The 19,343-nt window shown below is 32.8% G+C and overlaps 2 protein-coding genes across 2 annotated transcripts; one reads left to right on the top strand and one right to left on the bottom strand.

Moving 5' to 3' along the window:
- Positions 1-5,380: 5,380 nt before the first annotated feature.
- LOC145611971 (VIN3-like protein 2) lies at positions 5,381-11,468 on the top strand. Its single transcript, XM_081667353.1, has 4 exons — positions 5,381-5,887; positions 6,884-7,559; positions 9,629-9,927; positions 10,126-11,468. The coding sequence occupies exons 1-4, from the start codon at positions 5,866-5,868 to the stop codon at positions 11,217-11,219; spliced, it is 2,091 nt and encodes a 696-aa protein (XP_081523479.1). The 5' UTR covers positions 5,381-5,865; the 3' UTR covers positions 11,220-11,468.
- A 1,249-nt stretch (positions 11,469-12,717) lies between these two features.
- On the bottom strand, positions 12,718-17,740 carry LOC145611724 (AP2-like ethylene-responsive transcription factor AIL5). Its single transcript, XM_081667083.1, has 9 exons — positions 17,542-17,740; positions 16,971-17,346; positions 16,538-16,620; positions 15,245-15,253; positions 14,442-14,530; positions 14,125-14,198; positions 13,977-14,027; positions 13,431-13,507; positions 12,718-13,328 (listed from the first exon to the last, which is right to left on the bottom strand). The coding sequence occupies exons 1-9, from the start codon at positions 17,723-17,725 to the stop codon at positions 12,718-12,720; spliced, it is 1,554 nt and encodes a 517-aa protein (XP_081523209.1). The 5' UTR covers positions 17,726-17,740.
- Between the last annotated feature and the right edge of the window lie 1,603 nt (positions 17,741-19,343).

Here is a 19,343-nt window from a genome sequence, read left to right as displayed (position 1 = left end):
GGTTATATGTAGCCCTAAAAAGGGTTATATATAAGCATTTAATACACTATAAAAAATGGTATAAATTAGGAATTTATGACAAAACACGCGTAAATCAGTGCAGTTGGTGTTTATATTTTCATGATTTTCTAACTCCACACAATTTTCTAGTGCGTATTTAATGCTTATATATAACCCTTTATAGCATTTTCCAAAAAAATAAATAGTCAGATATGTCAAATGTAGTTAGATTCATCTCGATTTATACTATGTTTAAATTTTAATATCAAACTAGTTTTTGGGCCCAGACGATGCCCCGGATTATAATCTGAAATTGATCATTAATATACATTCTATGTAATTTACTCCATATGATTCAATTTTATTGTAAATAAATTTGTTGTTCATATTGTCATTGCTACATATTAATATTCTGTATTCAAAAGATTGCATAAAAAATCACATAATATGGTGGTAAGATACTTTTAGAATTAAAGGTTATGAGTTCAAATACTTCAAATCTTAGTTTTAGAATTAGAGGTCGTGAGTTCAAACATAGAGTGCAAATCTAAAAGTACTGCAGTCATTCTAAAATGAAGTAATTGCTCCTTCTATCAAGCATATAAATTGACAAGTGGAACTTGTTTATGAGAATGGCAAAAGTTGATTGGGAGTATTTTATATATACTGTTGACCCAAATCCTAAGCAAGCTACATGTGACTACACTTTTTCATTAATGGTGGTAAATCTCATGTCGAAAGTTGTAACTTCTCAAGTTCTTTGGTGATAAAAAAACAGATGGTTGTTTGATAACTTGACTAATTCAACCAATTCAAATGCATGTGGTTGTTTGGATGCACCAAATTTTCATGGGATCTCAAGATTTCTAGGAAATACATTTTGACTACGAAATACAAGTATGTTATTTGATTGACCAAAAAATTACATTGGAGGAATTTGAAATTCTTACATAATGTAGGAATTCATTCATCAATCCCTACTAGGTCATTCAAAATTCCTAAGAGCAATTTTTCTGGTCCATTCAAATACATCTTGGCCGTTATTACTTGGTTTGATTGGTTTTATTTTCGATTTCAAGTGTTAAAATCCAACTAATTTCAAGTCACATTCTTAATATTTTGATCGGAAACCTGATTGTGCTCACCTATACGACTCAATATAAGATATAAATCATAAAATAATACAAATAAAAGAATCACATTTAGTGAAAGCAATACTAGCATGAAAAAAGGAAGGTTTATATTAGTAATGGGAATTAGCTATTCTTGGATTTTGTATAAAGTCCCTATCTCCACCTGCCCATTGAGACATTGGAAAGAACAAAAAAATAGAGCACAGCTATTTGTTTCCCTTCCAATGAAGAACCTACCAACCGCTTTTTTCCACACAACAACTAGTGCATACTATTAAATATTATTCCATGATTTTATATTACATGATCAACTAATAATATTATTGCAACTAATAATATTATTGCAACTAATTAAGGCAATGCTTGGCATGGTAAGCAACTATGGAATATTATTAATACTCTTATAACCATCATTCATCCTTTTTTAAGGTGATCATACAAAGCTTACTTTTTGCACCAAATCAAAAATATATAAAATTAAATAAAAATAAAAACTTTATTTGTTTATTCATTTTATTACTATTATGTCTCTCTTGTGGTAGTTATTTGTGGGGTATAGTTGAAATGACAAAAATGCCCCTCTCTGAGTCTTATTGTGCCAATTTACTAATTCTTGTGGGAGGAATTGTCGTCCTCTGATTGGAGGACAGAATACCAATCAATATATGTGATTTTAGAGGTGCAAAAGAAAGTTTAATGAGTTAACAGATAAAATAGTTGAAAGCAAAAGGTGGTGTATAATGATAGGCTAATATAGTATCTTTAATAGATAGTTATATATAATTGCTTAACGCCATTTTCATGAATTTAGGTGTGCCCTCATTTCAAAAAAAGGAAACTAAGATATGGAGATTAGTGCATGCAACTGTTTATATTTTGCATGCTCTTTGACATGATACCAATAAAATCTTTAGAATTGTATTACTACACTAGCTGACACAGTATAAGGATCTCAAGGAGTGGACGGATGGTTAATTCTTCCATCTCCCCCCGAGTGACAGGGATAGGGATTCGATCCTTATCCCTCTCTCCCGTATCTTAACTTTTAAAAAATAAATAAAAAAATGTGGAAAGCTAAACGTCGCCCTCGAATATCTAACTAACGCCCGCAAAATAAATTAAAATTACAAATTTACCCTTTTATCAAAAAAATTACCCCTCAATTTACCCCCTCTTCATACTACCCACCACCACCATCACCTCCTCCTCCTCTTTTAACCACCAACTCCTTACCTCAGGTTTCATAATCTACACGGCCGCGGGCCCGCGGTAATGACAAGTGAGGATAGAGGGAAATCGGTCGCTGACGGAGAAAATGTTTTATTATTTTTTTTCTAAATTCGCGGCAAACGCCTTGATTTTTCGCACGTCCTAGGCTCAAACGCCTAGTTCCTGTGAACAACCGTGTGGTTGTATGAAAATTTTGAGTGTTTGAGGTGAAACGCCTAGTTTTTTAGAATACCCTAGGCTGAAACGCCTAGTTTTTTCGAATAGCCTAGGATGTTTCGAAAAAATTAGGCATTTCTGCCTAGGGGATTCTAAAAAATTAGGCGTTTCAACCTAGGGTATTCTTAAAAACTAGGCGTTTCCTGGTTTCGAATTTTTTTAAAAAAATTTATTGCGACGTACCGATTCTATACGATTCGACGAGCCTTCTACGAGCGTCTAAGGTTGTGTTTCTTGTACTTCGTCGTTGTCCATAAGATCTAACGAAATTTTATTATAAGGATAAATACGTAATTTTATTTTATTTTGCGGGCGTTAGTTAGATATTTGAGGGCGATATTTAGCAACCCCAAAAAAATCAATTGACAATAAAATTAAACACAATTTATACAAGTACATGTACTACCACAAATATAATTAATTAAAAATTGAAATATTTTATAAAAAAATAAGTTAGTTGGAAAAATATATTAATACTATTATAACAATATACTGACACAAACAAAATGTTCAAATTTGATAATACTTGTAGACTGTAGTATATATAGTGGAAAAAAATAAAAATGTATGAGTAATTACTTTAGCATTGAGGGAGTACACTATACTCTCATACAACTCGAAGGAGGCAGGAAAGGAACGTTTCCCCCCAAAACCCAACTTTAGGTCGGCCAGGTGAGGTCTTATGTTATAAGGTTTCGAATTTGTGCACAATGTTCATTAAGAATTACCCCTTTAAATATTTGTATACAATACTCATGACATACACTAATACTGGTTGCGTATATAATACCTCTCACAAAATGATTCATGGAGTAGAAATTATGATACTAAAATATATGGTTCAATGTATGTTATCAAGTATTTATGATCTATACAACTAATCAAATATTTTTATTCTTTATAATTGAAAGCTAACAATGAGTAAAAACTTTGTACTCTTTCATAAATGTATGCATCACAAATTTATAATGCTTCTAATTTTAGAATGATAAATAAAATTAACTATCCTAAAATAGTAACTCATCAAGATTCACTACTAACTACTCTTAAATTGGATAAAAAGTAAGTTTTGTTTATTACTCTTAAAATTGATACATAAATAGTATGACAATATGTGATTTTACTTCTTATGGAACAATCAATTTTTTATTTAGCTATAAATTATTACGAAGTAGTAAAAAGCTGCTAATTATGAAAAGATTGAATTAAATTCCCATAAGCATTTACATTATATGTTATAAAAATTATTCATTTGTCATCATTATAGCTGTGAACTTGTGGTCCAATTAGTAACACATTTGGTTTGTGATAACATATAGAGTATATATAATTTAAGGCTTTAAGCTAGTAAGAGTACAAATTCATAAACACACATTATATTGCATATCTCATGTACTAATTTCATTACTGCACACTTTTATTTGTATAACTTTATAATGTCTTTTATTCATCTATTTATTTAGGTAGGGATAGATGAAAAGAAACAAAGAGCTTGTCTAAAGCAAAAGGAATGAACAATTGAACAATGATCTATTATTCATTTTTTTTTTTTGGTGCAAATGATCTGTTCATTTACTACTCCATATAATTTTTTTTTTTGGAAAATTGTTTACTTAGTATTTATTTAATGTTGTAAGGTTCTAAGGGTTTCTTATTCGTTGTGTTTTGTGTAATTAAAAGTTTGCATCTCACAATTTTGTATGAGACCAAGCTAGCTAGAATGCTAGATGCGCCTTGAAAACAATGTATGTATTCTCTTACTTCTAAGTTCTAACCCATTATTCTTTAGGAACCTTAGCTTGGTATATTATGAACGTACTTTTCCTTGAGATAAACAAATCATCCATGATATTTGATACTACGACATCTCTCAAATTTTTGTTTTACTACCTTTGACGTAAAGTAATTAAGGGTCTTATGTTTTAATTTAAATTTGCTTATTGTAGAAAGAATAAGTTAAGATAAAACTAGTTCAAATTAAATAATGTAAGTTCAAAAAATAAAAAATAATGAGTTAAAAATTTTAAGTATTGTTTTTTTAATTTTTTTTTACATAGTTCAAATAATTAAGTTTGGGTAAAATTAGTATAGTACATTTACAAATAGATTAAGACAAAGTAGTATAAGTTCATATTATACACCCCTTGACCAAAACTATTTAGAAATAAACTCAAATTGTTATGTTGGGCGTGCTTTCAGTTGAGATAAGCAAAGCATCCATGATTTGCAATACAACCTCTCAGAATTTTTTCTTACCTCCATCCTATAATACGAGTAGCATCTTGACTTTTTTTTTTTCCCTCTCTTGCCAATTATCACGTAAATTATTGTTAAACATGTATTAATATAACGTTTTTTATTATAACATCAACTCTACAATAATTTTGATAATCATGTCACATTTATATGTATAAGCTATTTTAGAGCATAGAGAACGTCTTGTATAAATAAAATATTAAAGTTAATTCTTATTGAATAACAAGAAAAATACCTTGTATAAATAAATTATATTTAAGCTAATACAGAGTACTTGTTGAAAAAATGAATATAAAATAGACAAGACTCCTAGTATAATTTGTACTCTACTATCTCGTAAGTAATTTTTTTGAAAGGACAGGATTATCACTTAATTTTTACTGAAATGAACTATTCAAATCTCTATTACTAGTAATTAATTTTTTTTAAAAAAGTACAAACAACAGAAGAAATTAGGAGATAAATAACGTTGAAAAAAGAACAAAAATAAATAAGAAGAAAAAAAAAAAACCAAAAACAAAAACAATAAAAAGAAGATGACATGCAGCCGCTTTTATTTGGAGGCAACTCTTTTTCCTCTTCGCACCCCATTCTTTTCTTTTTCTCTCTCCTTCTTCACGAGAATTGTTTCTCTATACAATTCCTTAATTTCCCATAATTTCTCTATTTTTATTTATATATAAATATATATATATATATATATAAAAAAAAAAAAAAAAACAAAACCCCAAGATTAATTTATCACTTTATTCGTACTATTATATTTATTCTTATGATTATTCAATCCATGGAGAATCCATTTTTATGACCTTTCTTTCTCAATTTTTTCTGGGATTAAATCATTTCTATTTTAATTTTTTTTGGGTTGTGTAAAGATTTGATTTTTATGTCATTATCTTATTGTTACTGACATTTTTATTGATTTTAATTCATATAATTTGATTAGATCCCTGTTCAGAAAAGGAAATTAATAAATGTTGATTTGGTGAGGTGACCTGCTACCTAGCTGTTGATTGCAAACTTTGTTATTATGGGTTCTTCAGCTTTTGATGGTAAGTTTTCTAATTCTTTCTACTTTCATTAAATTTTATTCGATTTTTGTATGTATTTACCTTTGGTTTTTGGATTATAATGCTGTGTTCTTTTAATCGTAGTGATTAATTTGATGATGGGGTTTTTGAATAATGTTTTTATACGATTTTTAATTGATCTATATAGTTTTGGTTTTTAGTTTCCTGGTGAATCTAGCTGTTGAGTTTTCTGGGTTTATTTTGTTGGGTAATTCTTTGTTTTTAATAATATGGCTGTTTTTACTGAAATTTTTTTCATCCCTTTTCCCAAATCACAAACCCCACAAAAGAATAAAGCAAAAAATAAAATAAAAAATAAAAAAAAAATTCTCATATCATACATGATGTTGCTGGAAGTTGCATTTTAATTGCCTTTTGGGTTATGTTTGTATGTTGATAAAGATGGTGAATCATTCTGGCATCCAGGATGTTCATGGCCCCACTTAAAATTAGTCTACAAGTTGTTACATGGTTATGTAACTGCCTAACCATTGGTATCTTGAGGTCAACGAGGTTAGGCTTGGTTGCTAGATTGATTGACCTTTTCTGTACTATATTGTCATGCCATCTTGTTTGGATGTTCTTTTGCTTTTTCTTATGTTGTGCTAATTTGCAGCTGGTACAGCTATGGCGTCGTCTGATGTTAATTCGATGTTGTGTTATCAGTCTTGTTTTTAATTGACTTTAACAAGGGTTTAAGGATTTTCATGGATAAATCAACGGAAAGTCCTCATGACTATTCTAATTGTAGTTGGTTAATTGCCACTATGACTGGTCAATCTTCCTATATATAGATGACTAGTCTTTGATTGGAAAGTTATTTGTCAAAATGTTAAAGGTTCTTTGTTGTTGCTGCTGTCAAGTGTGACATTACTTTTGCTGTATGTTGTGATCATTACACTACGACTTATATCTTTGATTAATATGCTAATCCTAAATTATGATTATGCTACCTTGTTTGATATGTCTTTGATTTAGGGGCTGTGCTTGATCCAGTGAGATGCAGTAAGTTGAGTATGGAGGAGAGAAGAGAAATAGTGTACGAATTAGCAAAGTGGCCGAATGGTGCTGCTGAAATGCTGCAATCTTGGAGTCGTCAAGACATTTTACAAATATTATGCTCTGAGATGGGGAAGGAGAGAAAGTATACTGGTTTGACTAAGTTGAAAATCGTAGAGCACCTCCTAAAAGTTGTTTCTGAAAAAAACTTAGTAAATCACGATAGTGGAGTTCATGGACAACAGTCTTCACCTCCGATTATCAATAAGAGTTCAAAGAAGCCAAGGAAACCTGATAATCCTTCTCATCTTCCTGTCTCTGCTACCAATATCTCAACATGCAACAGTGACAGTGATTTAGGTACTGCTAAGTACTGCAAAAATTCTGCTTGCAAGGCTAGACTGAGCAAGGAGGACAAATTTTGCAAAAGGTGCACGTGTTGTATCTGTCACAAATACGATGATAACAAGGATCCTAGTTTATGGCTGACATGTAGCTCAGAGCCCCCTTTTCCTGGAGATTCATGTAACATGTCATGTCATCTAGAATGCGCTATCAAACATGACAGGTCCGGCATTGCAAGAAATGGGCTTGTTTCTCAATTGGATGGGAGTTTTTACTGCATTTCTTGTGGGAAGATGAATGATTTGATGAGGTAAATGCTTACTATCTGTTTTGTCTTCGCCATTTCTTCATAAAGGTTCTTATCTTCATACATTGTAGTATAGTAGACACTGTAAGTCTACTATATACCTGGGCTTGCTTTACCCAAGGAACATATACTTCAAGAGTGCATTAGTAATATATTAAATGATTATGTTATTCAAACAATTCCAGAGTTTTCATTGGGTAAGGCCGTAAAGTTTTCATAGTTAGGCTTAGTGCTCTCGGGTTATGGCCATCTCTGGGCTGTTGATCATGGAAGGTCACAGAGTTTTTTTTTTTTTGTGGTGGATGATCTGAGCATGGATAGGTTGAAAAAGATCTAATATGCTGTCAACTTTATATGTTTCTGTATTCCACCACTTTTGTATCTCATGTAATTCCAAATAATAATTGTGTTCCATCTGGTCCACCCCGCTTACGGAGTATGAAGGAATTGGGTCAACTTTACCTTCTTTTTAGATTACTTACCCAATATTCGTTGTTTGACCACTATATATATCACTGTATTTGGAATTTTTCATGGATGATACTTGATCTTTAGTTTTAAATGCCGACTCAATAGACTTTTTTTGTTATTTCCCCGGTGCTATAGAGGTCAATTCACTTCTGCCAATGTAATTGAATGTATGCCTTTATTTGGACGATAGAGGGGTTGTGAACTTGAGCAACCAGGAGAAAGAATGCTTTAGAAGGAAGTCAAAGTAGGCTGCTAGAAAGACACAGGCTAGGCAAACAAGTTTACCTGTTGGTGGAGCTGTGGAGGTCCATTGAAAGAATGTAGGTTATGACTTGTGGCAAGGTGGTGTTTGATGGTTATAGTAAATTTGTTTTTGCATTATTCATGAAAACTACAAGCTGGTGAAATAATAAGGAACAAGAAAGTTATTTCTTTGAAGGTATCACTTATTCACTTAATTCAGTCGAGCAATTAATCCATGAGTTTTCTGGAGGATGTCGTGGAAGTAATTAGCTTACACTTCTGTTAGTTCTGTAAAAGGGAAGGTTAGATTGAGATGTTTGGTGAATTGTTGAGGAGTTGGATAAATAGCAAACTGTGTTGTTGGCAACAACTATATTTCATTCTATGGCTCGATTATTAGTTTTAAGCTCCATATTCATATATATATTTTTCTTACCTTTTATAAGAAGAGAGACTAATATGTTAACAACTGATATAAGATTGAGCAACATATGTGACTCTTGTGCCGAAATGATGCACTCCTGCTAGGCTGCTACAAAGATTGAACTTGATGTAGTAGGTTGCCTTGCTACTATTAGTGGTTAACTCAAACTTGATAAGGTTGGGTGCAACTTTGCTGTCTTATCTAGGATGAATTTTCTATCCATCGCTTTGCTAGGTGCTCTCATGAAGTGACAAGTCTTGCTTGTATGCCTGTAGACTGCAGTTCTGATGAATTCAGGTCTCTTTGATTCTCCTCTGAGTTCTTGTGGACTGTACTTTTTGTGTGGCTGCCTCGTGTTTTAATTTAGAAATTAAGATCTTAGGATCTCATGATTGGACTAAAAATTAAAAGCACCATGGATCCATCCGATTATATTCTTGATAATATGTTCAAATTTGCAATAGATTGGCATTTAGTTATGGGGATAAATGTTGTAAATTTCTATGTGTTCACTCATTTGTTATTAGGTGAATTGTATTATTTGCAATTTTGCCTTTACATGGTAAGAAATCAGCTTTTTTATTGCTGCATCTCGGTAGCCTTTTTTTGGGCTGATAGTTGATAACATTTAGTACCTCCGTTTCATATTTTTTTGCAACTTTAGGGTATTATTTGTGAGATATAAAATATTCAAAAGTTGCAAAATATATGAAACGGAGGTAGTAAATGTTTGCTTAATCGCTGAAAAGGGATCAGTTTTGTCATAATCATCCTGAAGGACTTCTATGTCATTGACTTTTTGACAGCAATAATTTTCAATTAGAATGTATTAGTTTCAATTGTTATTGTTATTGTTATTTGCTTGTCATTGTTATTTTCTCAACAAGTGAACAATAGTTTGTGAAAGTTGTCTAATTGTTACTGTTACATCTAGCTGTTGGAGAAAACAATTAACAATTGCAAAGGACACTAGACGAGTGGACATATTATGTTATCGTATCTCCCTGAGCCAGAAGTTGCTGGCTGGAACAAAGAAATACTTTAAGTCTTCTGATATCATTGATGACGCCATAAAACTACTCGAAGCAGAAGTAGGTGCCTTAACTGGTGTTCCTGTTAAGATGGGTAGAGGCATTGTTAACCGACTATCATCAGGTCAAGAAGTTCAGAGACTCTGTGCTTCTGCTGTGGAGCTGTTTGATTCCATGTATCCTCAAACACCATTGCACCTAGGTAATCCAATATGTTATACAGTACTTTTTTTTTTTTTTTTTTTTTTTTTTTTTTTTTTTTTGGAAGAATCTAATATGTTATACTCTGTTATTCTTTTGATGGGTGGTGATGTGAATTCCCAAGCTTATCTATCATTGAATTTTGATGACTAAATAATAGATTTCATAATAGGCAATGATGTCTTTCTTCCATTGGCAGTTTCAAGAAAAATAGCTTCTAGTATGATCAGAGTTGAAGCCGTTAATGCGACATCTGTCACTGTGGTCTTGGGTCCTGATAGTTTATCTGAGAAGAATGTGGGTTACACATTGTGGCATCGGAAGGCTAATGACAGGAAAGGACCAGAACAGCCCACTTGTACATTGTTTCCTCCACAAACAAGGTTCATAGTCTCAGGTCTTTCCCCAGCTACAGAATATGTTTTTAGGGCTATCTGCTTTGATAACACCAAAGAGTTAAGCTCATCAGAAGTACGACTAACTACTAGTATTTCTGCTGATGAGGTTGCCAAGTGTTCAACAATGGAAAGAATTCAGAGCCCAGCAACCAACTGCAGCACTCTTTCTAATCCGTCTTCTGTTGAAGATGAAACAAACAATACTGCACCCTGCAGTAATTTGAACGAGAACAAAAACGAGAACTATTTTAGTAATGATCAAAATCCTTATTCTGCATCAGATGAGGATAATGCAACTGGGAAATTTGACTCTTCTGATCAATATGATGCCGTGAAAGTTGATAAACACTCGCCTGATGGTCAAGTGGGTGAAGCCATGAGCATTGACATTGGGTCAAATGATCCTGAAAAGACCAATACACCTTGTGTGAGGCTAGAAACTAGCTTGCCAATAACTCCTTGCAGGCAAGAAAGCTCGAAAGAAGGAAGTGGGAAAAAGTGTCCCCTGAAATCCCATAACAAGGATCAAGATGGCAGGGTGAATAAGGAAGAGGCAAATGAAAGACGTTCATCCAAGAAAAGGAAGGTGGAGCAAGAAAAGGAGGAATGTGTTGGAGATGACTCTTCTGAGAGTAACTTAGAGTACTACATTAAAATGATACGTTGGCTCGAATGTGAGGGCCATATTGACAAAAGCTTCAGGCAGAAATTTTTAACATGGTACAGCATTAGGGCTACCCCACAGGAAATTAGGATCGTTAAGGCCTTTGTCGACACCCTCAATGATGACCCTGCCTCCCTCGCAGAGCAGCTTCAAGATACGTTTGAGGATATCATCTCGAGCAAGAAGTTGCCTGTTGTTCCCCCGGGGTTCTGCTTGAAGCTTTGGCATTGATCTGCACCGTGCAAATAGGTAACTCGGGATGAAGGGTCCTAATTTTAGGGTTACCCATTATTTTTGACCTTGAGCCCAAACGGAAAGTCTCGGGTCGTACTAATTCTTTTGGACCTCTAGGAAGCATGCTAGCATGCTGCATCCCCTGTACCTCCATTATTATTGTTATTAATAACAGTCATTCTTCCATTGATAAATTATTTAACAACATTTGTCTCTCATTTATAAAATTATCATTATTTCTGATTCCATCATGTAAATTTCCCTTTATAGAAAATTGTACAATTGGTATAGTTCTGTACTTCTGTACTCTCAAAAGTCAACCGACCATGAAACCTTGATATTCTTGATTTTCAAAGGCTTTAGAGAATGAACCTGAGAACTGCAATGCATGCATTGAGCACCAAGGTGCACTAGTGTTGGTCCTTCCATAGTCCCACGCTGCTGCATGCGTGGTGTGTGGGTTCTTATCTTTAATTCGCCGGTGTGTGTGATGTCATGCGTGTAAGATGGACCATGAAGGCATTGAATTGGATTCTCGCACCCTTGTGCATGCAATATTTCCATTTTCATGAGGTGTAAAAAGTTCATTTGCATCAGTTGGTAAGTCGTACATCAAGTGATTATCAAGTTGAAAAGTAAGCATTAGTCTGTTGTAATGTCATGAAAGCTGCACAACCTTGGCCCCTTGGGCATATAATGTGCTCAACAAGTTCTTCCTTTGAAAGTCATTTGAAAACTGGTTCATTGTTAGGCACTTTGAAATATTTCATGACCGAATTACACAACTTTTTATATGAATGTTTTTTTTGATATAAGTACATGAATGTATATTAACCTTATCTTAATTGTCAATTTGAACCAACGTAATACTTCGTATATGTTATAAAGTCACAAAAAAAAAAAAAAAAGTAAATGAGATAGATTCAAATACACTCGTAGCTTTAGATGTATAATTTAATATATACTTAGATAAGTCGAAACTATATACCCTCAACATCGATGTATCGGTAGATATTCTGTGTATAATCTTAAGTAATATCAAACTAATTCTGTATATCATTTTTCTTACTCTATATCATACATCTCATGGTAAAAACAACATATTATTTCAAAGTCAAATACCTGCTCACAACAATATTATCTCATTTACAAACATAAAACAAGATATGTACCTTATATAATAATATAAATCTTATCCAAATATATTTATATAAACCAACAATATCCTAGAATGAAAATCCAAGAACAAGAACAAGAACAAGAACAGGAGAAAGAGGCTAAAACACTAAAAATGTTCATGTCCTATTGTAAAATAACAGACAAAAAACACTAAAATGTCAGCTTCCTGTCAAAAGCAATGTTGTCAGTCTTACCAAAATATTCATATTCAAACTTTCAAACAAACCCATAATTTAACCCAAATTCACCTGCATTTTTTTTTTTCGCACTGATTCCCTCACATAACATCCTTTCTTTTTCTCTCTCCTAAAATCATTCATTCTATGCCAAAAATTGGTGTCTGCATCACTGATACATTTTGTTTGGGGTTTTGCATTGTATGCATATTTGGTGCAACAATGTTCCAACTATTATTATTGCTAATATTACTACCACTACCACTAACATCACCATTATTATTGTTATCATTGTTGCTAATGTTACTTGTACCTTCGTACCCGTCATACCCATTAGTCGCGGGGCTAACACCGTCAATGTCATTGAGTTGTTGCTGAACATACCCATAGTTTGTATACCCTAGTGCAGCCTCATTGTTCTCTACTCGCCCGAGGGCGGGCCAATTGTAATTTTGCGACAATGAGTCCGGCTTTAAGGGCATCCCTATAAAGTTGTGGTTGTAGGTGGTTGATGATTGGTGATGAGGGAGGGCCGGTATTAGTGGCAACTCTGGCTTGATGCCTTCGAGGGTTTTGATTTCTTCGGGATCAGGTAACGATTTTGATTTATTTGACAAACCGCCCACAGGAAGGTTGCTCGAAATTATGCTCTTCACGTCGTAACGGCTTATGTCGAAATTTGTCACGGCATTTAGGCCCCGGAATTTTATGGCTGCTATGTCATAGGCTTCAGCAGCCTCCTCTTGAGTACCTAGCAATGACAAATAACACAATCACGTAAAAACATGTACTCCGTATCATGTATGTACAAAAAAAAAAATCGTAAATTAATTAATTTGTTTCGCGAACTTACTAAAGGTTCCAAGGTACAAGTCCTTGTTTCCGGCTACCCTTCCGATCCTTGCTTGCCATCTTCCATGCTGATGATGCCTAGTACATACACGCATGTTACACGGGAGAAAATACGTACAAATAAATAAACACAACAAATTGTTACTTTAATCGTCTTGTCATACGTATCCAAATAATCCATTTATACATATGTGTATGGTGTACACGCTCTAATGCGTAACCAAACTTATAATACTAAGTTTTTCTCTGAATGATGTCACATTTTTTGTAGTAGACCGTCCAAAAACAGAGTCAAACTCTAAATTCTAGCTAGATTGAAGAAAATTTGAACTTTCCCATATTACGCATTTGATGACACCCTCATCAACAATATAGTATGTACTACGTAGATACTTTTTTTAAAACATACAGGCTATTATATAGCTCTAACAAGTAGAACGGGATTTTAACCAAATGTAGCGTATTATTTAGAAACAAACGATGGAAAAAATGATACACTAATAGCCTAATGTAGAGACAAACAAAAGACGTTAAAAAATAGCCATACCTTGTGACTCCTCTGTACATTGATGCTCCTCTAGAGAATCCACTACTTTTCCTGTAAATAAAATCACAATTGGTAAAAATGACAAAGATCATATGAATTCCTCAGTAATCCTAAAACACATAAAAATTTAAAATGGCTAAATTATCACCTTCTCAATGAAGCCACAAATTCCTGCCTGCTCATATCCTTCATTTGCTCCAGCTCTTTCTCATAGTCCGATATCTAATTTCAAAAATAGAAAAAATACGTAAATTCTTATATATCAGACGGCGGTTTGATGGGCACCATCAAGCATCAAGTATTCGTAAATTAAGTTAAGCAAAATACGTATAAAATTACCATGCAAGGTAACTTCTTGCGTATTTTGCCTAATTTTCAATAATTTTTTAGTGGAAAAAAAAAAAAAAGATTAATGGTATAACATAGACTACATAGTACAATAATTTTTTACAAAAATGTACATACTGGAAAATTTGTGGTTGTAGTTGGACCCCAATATTTAAGGGCAGCTAAATCATATGCTCTTGCAGCTTTCTCTTCCTTATCATATCCACCTAATAAAATAGGATGATATAAGATCAGATAATGCAAAATCATAAGTAAGTTGTTAAGATCATATATATAATATATTCAATTTTAAGATTTTGTGCCACTTCTTTTGCAGGAAGAACACGTAAAGATTGACTGATCCATGCAAAATAATAATAACCAAATTGCAAGATACATTTGCAAAATTATTGACGAATTATTTATAAACTAAATAATTGAGATAATACAGATTTACATAACATGCCTTGCCATGATCTGATCTCGCTCTTTTCTTCTTAGGAGAAAACATAAATCTTTACGTAAACATCACAACAATAATCCGTAATACAGAGTAATTACAATAAATCCTAATATGAGGAAAAAAAAAAAAGAAGAGAGGAAAAATTGATTAGAGACTGAAAAAATAAATTTCATGTATATTACTCCGTAATTTAATTATCTTCCAAGGTGAGTCAAGTCCATGACGTGTCATATTTTCTACTCGATATCGTTCTTAAGGATGTGTTAGGCAAACTTATACTCGAATTAGCTAGGAGTAGAATTCAAACATTGCAATAGATGATATCTCAATACGTAATTGAAAGTAAATATTGCTATTAACATTATTACTGAATATAACTCAAGTTAATAATATAATAGAGTATGCATGAATTATTAAATTAGTCTAAAAATGGCAAGAATTAATTAGAACAAATAAAAAGTTGAGAAAATAAACTCACCTAAGTACACTGTAACAGGAAGAAATGATGAAACATGTTCGCCCATATCAGCAATCATTTGGCACGTAAACCACGGCCCCATAAATAGAGAAGCAACCAACACAAATTAAATAAATATCAGAAATTGAATAAATAAATAATTGAAAGATATTTAGAGATATTTGATTCACATTTAACACAATGGATCATGTATAGGATAGCGCCAATTAATTATTAGAGGTACCACAAATACTAGCCTGAAAAAGGCAAAAAAGATGAAGCCTTTTATTTCTACAAATCTTTAATTTATTTATTGCATCAATCAAATAAATTTAGCATGTGTTCTATACTTTGTATATAGTCCATATTTTATGTATTTTATTTAACATATATATGATCACAAATACAGAGTAGTAATGGTTAAAGACTCAAACTTGTACCGTTAAACTTTTACGATTATTATGAGAAAGATAAAGTACTCCAAGCAATAATTATAGAGTACGGAGTACAAAGTTCTCATGAGCAAATTAAAGCCAATTTTCATATTCAATTGTGGTTGGGTAAAAAACGAACTAGGGTTTACCGGTATGGCCGGGTTCCAATATATCGATCTTGCAAGACTACAAATGACCAACCTCGGTAATAAAATAATCACCTTATCAGCTACACACATCCACGACTCCATAATAATTCGTTTACTCATTATTATCTTACCTATGATTTATATATTACTCGTACTCCATATAACTCGATTATACGGTGTAAGTTAAAAGTGTGAAGTTCTCGTGTTCACATAAAATATCTAAAATGCTCTTATATATACTCGTATTCCTTAAAGATCAAGGGTGTGGTGTAATTCGTGAATGTATCCTTGAATCTTTAATGGGTTGATGAAGAAATTTGAATAACTAATTTTGAGACTTCTAAAAGTGGAAAATGTTTGGTCAAAACACAAACAGGATATAAGCCTTAAAACAACGTGGTCAAAAAAGTACATGTAGAAAATACCCGCTTTATGCACACAATTTCCGACACATGAAACATAGATTCGGGCTTATTCACCACTTTCATGTTAGTACCTTTTTTTTTAGTGGTTTGTAACAATTATTTATAAATTATAGTCGATAATTTATTTAATTATCGAGTTAATCGTAACATCTTTACTAAATTTGGGTGACAAAAAGAAATTGAGAACGACTCAACTGTTACTACACAAGGAGTTTAGAATAAAATCGTACTTGATACGATATATTTTAACGAAGGTTGGGACAATGCGATAATATTTTCGAAAGAATAAAGGGAGAATGAAATTACCTTGACGGCCTTTCCTGCTTTGGCCTTCTCTTCTGCAGCTATTATCCCATAAATGAGCTTCATATCTCCCTGTCCACCTATGCCTATAACAAAATATCCAAAGAATATTATCCCGACTTTAATTTAGCTACATCTAATTTTAATTGTCACATTACTAATTCAAACAGACTACAACGTCAATGAGATAATATGCCGTGATTACAAGTACTACGTATTAATTAAATTCGGATAAAGAGAGCGCGCAAGAATTAAGCCGACATGGCTAGGTGTTGACATAAGACACTTAAAACGTTTTGGTCCAATAAAACAATTTTGTACACTTAAAATGTCGTACATAAACAAATTCAAGATAATGCACCCTCTCTACCAAAAAAAAAATAACCCACTTGGTAAATTGTAACACATAATTTTAGACTTTTAGTAGTAATTTTACCGAGTTACACCACGGTAAATAGAGGTTCTTTGGCCAAACCCTTCAACAGCTTTCCTATTACTTGAACTTGTAGGAGGTGCAGCAGCAACTACAGCAACTTGTTTATTGTTAATATTATTATTATTAACTAGGCGTTGATCAACTTCTTGCACTTGTTGTTGCTGTTGCTGTTGTTGTTGTTGTTGTTGTTGATATTCAGAACTATCGAACAAGTTATCTTTGAGGTCGTAACCGCCTCCGCCTCCGCTACCGTTACTAGCAACTGTCACCGCATCCGCTATCGGAAACAAACCCACTTGCAACAACCCACCACCCACGCCAAGGAAGGATAACTCGCGGTTATCATTCGTACGAGCACCACTTGCACCATCACCAACTAACACACACAAAAAACAAAAAATAGTTAGTAAAAAAATTTAAAATTGAATGTAGTCTAGTGTTACAGTAACACCACGTGATACTGGAACAATAAAGTTGTACCACGTTACAAGGTGTTACTGTAACACTGGAAAAAACAATCTCATTTTACTTGCCCCATTTAATAAATAATAAAAGACGAGAAATTACTAACCAGATTGAGGAGGTGGGATAAAAAGATGAGGGTGTTGTTGAAAAAGGGAAAGGTGTTGTTGTTGATGTTGTTGTTGTTGTTGTTGAGATGAAGTAGAAGGAGGAGGAGGAGGATGATAATATTGGTTGGAGAGAGAAAAAGCAAGCCAACTATGATCTGGGGATGGTGTGCCAGAAGAATCCATTTTTTTTTTCTTGGGTTGATGTAAAAGTGTTTGTGTTCCCAAAATCTTAATTTTTTTCAAACTAGTACCAACAAATTTTTATAAGCCCTTTTTGTAGCTAATTTTTAATTTTTTGAAAATAAAATTAAATGGTTTTTATTAATTAATTTGTTTGTTTGAATATATATTCTTGGAAAATGAAGGTTGAAAAAAGAGGAGAGAGAGAGAGAAAGAAGGAAAGGGGTGAGGTTGAAATAGAACACAGATATTGAGGCGGTGGACTGGGAAGAGAAGAAGACTGAAAGTTTGTAAAATGAGACTTTGCAATTGTATATACATACTTTGCAATTAGCTCATGCTTCCAGACTTTGCAATTGTAAAATGAGACTTTGCAATTGTATTTTTATAACCCTATGTTTGCTGTTTGCACAACATCATACATGCATGATCTCACTTGTTCAACGATTGACCGTATTAGAAATTGGGTGTGTATTCTCACTTAACTAACTAGACTTTATTAATAAGGAGTAGTATATAGTAAGCATCCAACACAACGATATTAGGCATTTAATTTAGGCATGATGAAACTCATGTCTAAGATGTTTAATTAAACAGCTAATGATAATTAATACTCATCAAATGAAGATTGAATATTGTTTCACAAATGAGCCTACCTTTAACATGAGATCAAGTCATCAACAGTGCAATCCATCCAATCACTACAAGAAAAATGTCTTTTCGTAGCGATTGTACATTCGCTACAATATGCAAGTATGTTTGTAAAATAATTAAGGAAGTCGTATCATTTTTACAATCGCCATGGTTTTCCCATATAAAATTGATACGGAAAGCATTATAATACATATCCACACTATTTTTACACATTTATATAATTTTGAGAAAGCGTATCATTTACAATCGCCACTAAATCCCAAAAATCGATACGAAAAGCCTTTTCAACACTAGATATATAAATATTGTTTGACAAAGAATACATAAAATATGTCATAGCTTATTGGTGAAAAATTTACTATAAGAGTTTGACGTTGCATGTTCGAATCTTATAAAGATCATATGCATGTTTTTTTTTTTTTTTTGAAGAAAATGAGTTCAACATTTATAGCGATTGTAATCGCTATAATAATCACCACGATTGGATGTTGTTTTTCGTATCGATTATTGAGGCCAACCCCAGCGATATTGAAAACCACTACTAAAGGCTAAGGCAACGGGGGATATTGTATCGAATGACCATTCGTTGGGAAAGCTTTTTGTTGCAATTACAATCGATACTAAAGGTTAAAATAATTGCTACGAAAAGGTTATTTTCTTGTAGTGAATCCATTGTACAATTAGTCAATTACCATACTATATCTATTATAAGTGAACTCAAAAAAACTATAAACATTTCATTGTTACAATAGTATGACATGTTTATAACGAGTAGTAGGTAACAACTGTGTACAAATAAGTAGTGTATAATACGAAGTATATAAGAAGTTGAAAAATATAGCTGAGTTTATACATTCATCAGATAAAATGATTAGCAAACGCTAAACGCTTTGTATGTCCTAATTTGTTTTTTAAATTTCAACTGCTTACAAGAGTAAATAATTAGCACAATTTATACACTTACATA

The sequence above is a fragment of the Chenopodium album genome, chromosome 24, assembly GCF_948465745.1.
Source record: "Chenopodium album chromosome 24, dcCheAlbu1.1, whole genome shotgun sequence".
NCBI classification, from domain to species: domain Eukaryota; kingdom Viridiplantae; phylum Streptophyta; class Magnoliopsida; order Caryophyllales; family Amaranthaceae; genus Chenopodium; species Chenopodium album.
Note: the sequence above shows the minus strand (reverse complement) of the source record. Positions and strands in the feature narration are given on the sequence as shown.

Bases quoted from the DNA above. Each gene is read 5' to 3' on its own strand.
- LOC145611971 (XM_081667353.1), top strand. From the start codon at position 5,866: ATGGGTTCTTCAGCTTTTGATG. The intron at 5,888-6,883 runs GTAAGTTTTCTA...TCTTTGATTTAG, and splicing joins GGGTTCTTCAGCTTTTGATG to GGGCTGTGCTTGATCCAGTG. The intron at 7,560-9,628 runs GTAAATGCTTAC...TGTTACATCTAG, and splicing joins AAGATGAATGATTTGATGAG to CTGTTGGAGAAAACAATTAA.
- LOC145611724 (XM_081667083.1), bottom strand. From the start codon at position 17,725: ATGGATTCTTCTGGCACACCATCCCCAGATCATAGTTGGCTTGCTTTT. The intron at 17,347-17,541 runs GTTAGTAATTTC...TGTGTGTGTTAG, and splicing joins TATCCCACCTCCTCAATCTG to TTGGTGATGGTGCAAGTGGT. The intron at 14,028-14,124 runs GTGATAATTTAG...TTTTATTTACAG, and splicing joins TTTGTGGCTTCATTGAGAAG to GAAAAGTAGTGGATTCTCTA.